The 4413-nt window shown below is 40.9% G+C and overlaps 1 protein-coding gene across 1 annotated transcript; it reads left to right on the top strand.

Moving 5' to 3' along the window:
• Positions 1-1742: 1742 nt before the first annotated feature.
• LOC129103882 (E3 ubiquitin-protein ligase TRIM21-like) lies at positions 1743-4413 on the top strand. Its single transcript, XM_054614515.1, has 2 exons — positions 1743-1793; positions 2061-4413. Exon 2 carries the CDS (start codon positions 2063-2065, stop codon positions 3704-3706), a length of 1644 nt encoding a protein of 547 aa, XP_054470490.1. The 5' UTR covers positions 1743-1793; positions 2061-2062; the 3' UTR covers positions 3707-4413.

Genomic DNA, 4413 nt, shown 5'->3' with positions numbered 1-4413 from the left:
CCCTCTTTCATATTTATGAGCCTTTATTTAGAATTCAGTTCATGAGACCAAACCCTGAAGACATGAAGTTTTATGATATGATTTAGAACAGAATCTTTCAATTCCACGAAAACTGGAACATCAACACAAAATGTTTTCTATAACCAGAACTAACGACCCCAATCAAAAGGTCACACTGGTCAAAGCCGAGACACACGGAAAGCTTCTTTTTTTTAAACCCTTTGTCCTTAAATAACTGATAAACTGGGACAAATTGCGATCTAATTCATTATTTATGAATGATGAGTCCTCTGTGCCTCTTTGTGAGTTAATGTGAGGAGAAGCAGGGAGACGGGTGACCTGGACGACCCCCGCTTTACCAGAACAGAGATGGTCATTCAGCGCCATCTAGTGGTGGAAACACAACAATGCACCCTGTTTCAATGTAAACCAATGAGTGCTTTCTGATTCTCTGAATTTAGATCGTCTTTTATTTGTTTAACTATTATTCAACTTGAAATAAGGGATATTTCACATGATAACAGCCATAATTACAAAGGAAAATATCGTCCTCTTTGTTCCTCTCCTTCCTCACTAATGCCTCCAACTCTGTCTCCTCCTTCCTTTCTCTACTCGACCTTCCCAGCCTCCTCCTCCTCCTCCTCCTCCTCCTCCTCCTCCTCTCTCAGTGTGTGTATGTATCAGAAGCACTCAAGCACCTCCTCGAGCTACAGAAAGACCAATTCATTAAAAACACTCAGAAAGAGAGCATTTTCCTCCTCATACATTATTAATATGGCTCTTTATGATAATTTGCAGGTACTGTGTGTGTGTGTGTGTGTGTGTGTGTGTGTGTGTGTGTGTGTGTGTGTGTGTGTGTGTGTGTGTGTGTGTGTGTGTGTGTGTGTGTCATTCCTAGCTTAACAAATGCTACTTTAAAAGAAGGTGTGTGTGTGTGATTTTCACACGGAGGTGCTCATTAAATGGTGACCAGCTGAGAGTGAGTGAGACGGTCTCGGTGTGTATAGTAGCTCATGTCATTTGCATGGTAAGCGCCGGTCAAAGAGTGTGTGTGTGTGTGTGTGTGTGTGTTGTGCTCATTTGCAGCCCTTGTTAGGAGGTGGACCCCGGGGCCACTTGGATGCACTCAGGAGGGAATATCATTTAAGAGGTTAATGAAAAGGTTTTGCGATCCTGATCTTTTCTCCTGCAGTGTTTCTCTGTCGTATATCATACGTATATCATACGTAGCACTTATTGTATTCTCACTTATCCTATTCGGAGGTCTGAATATCATTTAAGAGGTTAATGCTTGTTTAAAAAGGAGATGCACTTGACTTCTGGTGACTAGTAGTTCTCTTGAATACCTTTTGAATACTCCTGCAGTGTTTCTCTGTAAATGACTGTAATGTAATGTAATCATACAACACATGATACAAACGGTCCAACATACAATCATCAAAACCACATACTGGTGTCTGAAACTGGTGTCTCCAAAATGTACTTTCTATTAAATGCTAAAGACCCTCATTTCAAAACAAAGAAGACATTAAAAAAGTTGACAGTCTCCCTAGTAACTACACAGTGGCTGTGTACTTTGCTCCCTTAAATGTATTGTGTCACCAGAAGAGCTGAACCAAGAGGCGGAGCAACAACGAGTGAGTCATACTTCCTGAAATAACACTGAATGTTACATAAAGCAACCGGAGGTCTGCTGTTGAGACGCGTCTTTCTGTTTCTCTGGAAAGTAATCTCCCGGTAAAACAAGTTCACAGAGTCTTTTCTAAACTACACAGCCGAGTCTCTGCACGCTGGTGAGTACAGATGATGATATAGTCGGTGTTCAAACTACCGGCATTAACACACACTGAGCTTTAGCTGAGCTCACATACAGGGTGAGACATTTTTAAGTTTTAAACTTGTGAAACTAAAATTGTATGTAGGTGCAATGCAGCTCTATAAAACAGAATTGCCTATTAACATTGTAAGACATTTAGTTTTAAATTTTAAAACAAATGATAAAGAATCTTGTCATTTTAGATTCTCTTTTTCACACTTTCACTTTTGTTCTCATTGTGTAGACATGTCTGCTGACGGCAGTTCGCTCTGTGAAAACCAGTTTCTGTGCTCCATCTGTCAGGATGTGTTCACTGATCCAGTCAGTACACCATGTGGACACAACTTCTGTAAAGAATGCATCACTAAACACTGGGATATTAATGTGCCTTACAAGTGTCCCAACTGTAAAAAGATCTTCTACACCAGACCTGAGCTGCAGGTGAATACTTTTGTCTCTGAGATGGTTGCTCACTTTAGACAGTCGGCTCATCAGAGAGCGAGCAGCAGCAGCTCAGAGCAACAAGTTGCCCAACCAGGAGACGTTCCCTGTGACGTCTGCACTGGAACCAAACTGAAGGCCCTGAAGTCCTGCCTGGTGTGTCTGGTCTCCTACTGTGAGACTCACCTGGAGCCTCACCTGACAACGCCAGGCCTGAAAAGACATCAGCTGATCGACCCTGTGGAGGATCTAAAAGGCAGGATGTGTACGAAGCACGATAAACCTCTGGAGCTGTTCTGTGAGACCGACCAGATGTGTGTCTGCATGCTCTGCACTGTTCTAGACCACAAGTCACATGATGTTGTTCCTCTGAAAGAAGAATACCAAAGACAGAAGGTCCAGGTTGAGAAGACAGAAGCTGAAATTCAGCAGACGATCCAGGAGAGACGACTTAAGATTCAAGAGTTCAAACGTTCAGTCAAGTTCAGCAGGGAAAATGCAAACAGAGAGATAGGAGACAGCAACTCTGTCTTCATCAAGCTGAAGGAGGCTATTGAGAGAAACCAGGACAAAGTCATCAAGAAGATTGAAGACAACCACAAAGTGACAGCAAAGGAGGCTGAAGGCTTCATCAAAGAGCTGAACCAGGAAATCTCTGAGCTGAAGAAGAGGAGTGCTGAGCTGAAGCAGCTCTCACACTCAGGAGACCACCTTTACCTCGTCCAGAACTTCAAGTACCCGAATGCTGCTCCACCCACAAAGAACTGGACAGAAGTCAGAGTCGGTCCAGCTTCATATGAGAGGAACAACAGAACTTTGGCTCAGTTGCTGGAGATGCTCAAAAATGAGACAAAGAAGCTGCTCACAGAGTTTGAGCTGAAGACCGTCCAGCAGTTTGCAGTGGACGTCACTCTGGATCCTGATACAGCAAATCCCTGGCTCATCCTGTCTGAAGATGGGAAACAAGTTCATCACGGTCTTGTAGAGAAGAATCTACCAGATACTCCAAAGAGATTTTCTACTTCTATCTATGTCTTAGGGAAGCAGTCTGTTTCTACAGGAAGGTTTTACTTTGAGGTTCAGGTTAAAGGGAAGACTGGTTGGGTTTTAGGAGTAGCAAGAGAGTCAGCCAATAGAAATGGGCTAATCCATTTGAGCTGTAAGAATGGTTACTGGACACTATGGTGTATTAATGAAAAAGTCTTCAGTGCTCTTACTGAGACCCCTGTCTCTGTCTGTGTGGAGTCTCAGCCTGAGAAGGTTGGGGTGTTTGTAGATTATGAGGAGGGTCTGGTCTCCTTTTATGACGTTGATGCAGCGAGTCTTATCTACGCCTTTACTGGCTGCTCCTTCACTGACAAACTCCTCCCACTCTTCTGTCCCTCTACCAATCAGGGTGGTAAAAACTCTGCCCCTCTCATCATCTGTCCTGTTAACCATGCTGAGTAGAATAACCATTGATTTTTTTTTTTATTTTTTGCATTCATGATGACTGTATCTATCACAAGTGGATAAGCAGGTTAAGAAATAACAAGTATGGAAGTATGTGATAGGAATTCTGAAGAAAACTTATTTATTGTAAGTATAGGCCTCTTGGTCACAAGCTTAACTTAGATAATTGTTCATTTTCATCTAGCAGAGTTATGTTGTTTGATTAATTTGGTGTGCAAGTTGATTTCTTGGTTCTTGTTCTTTTAATTTTCCTATATTTACCTGTCTACCGAAGGGTCAACATAAACACACACCCACTATGTACAAGCAAGAAAATGTGAAAAAGTGTGTATATAATATATAGCATTATATTATATACACACTATATATATATATTATATTATATACACACTTTATATATAATCAGTTAAATATACACAAAACACTATAATATCAGAGATAATTGAACCTACCCTTTCATTGTTTGTTTGTATGTATTTCATGGTCCATTGTAAATATTTGTATTTTTCTTTATAATCATGTCTTATACTACTGCACTGTTTATTGTCGTATACCAATCATCAAGCCAAATTCCTTGTATGTGCAAATATCTTTGGAAATAATCCCTCTCTGATTCTACAAAGTATATTGTAATATTGTGTGGGAGTGCAAAGAATACTGGAAAAATTGTATACGCTGTCATTTTAATAAATAGATAAGATTTC

Source organism: Anoplopoma fimbria, chromosome 15 (assembly GCF_027596085.1).
Source record: "Anoplopoma fimbria isolate UVic2021 breed Golden Eagle Sablefish chromosome 15, Afim_UVic_2022, whole genome shotgun sequence".
NCBI classification, from domain to species: domain Eukaryota; kingdom Metazoa; phylum Chordata; class Actinopteri; order Perciformes; family Anoplopomatidae; genus Anoplopoma; species Anoplopoma fimbria.
Note: the sequence above shows the minus strand (reverse complement) of the source record. Positions and strands in the feature narration are given on the sequence as shown.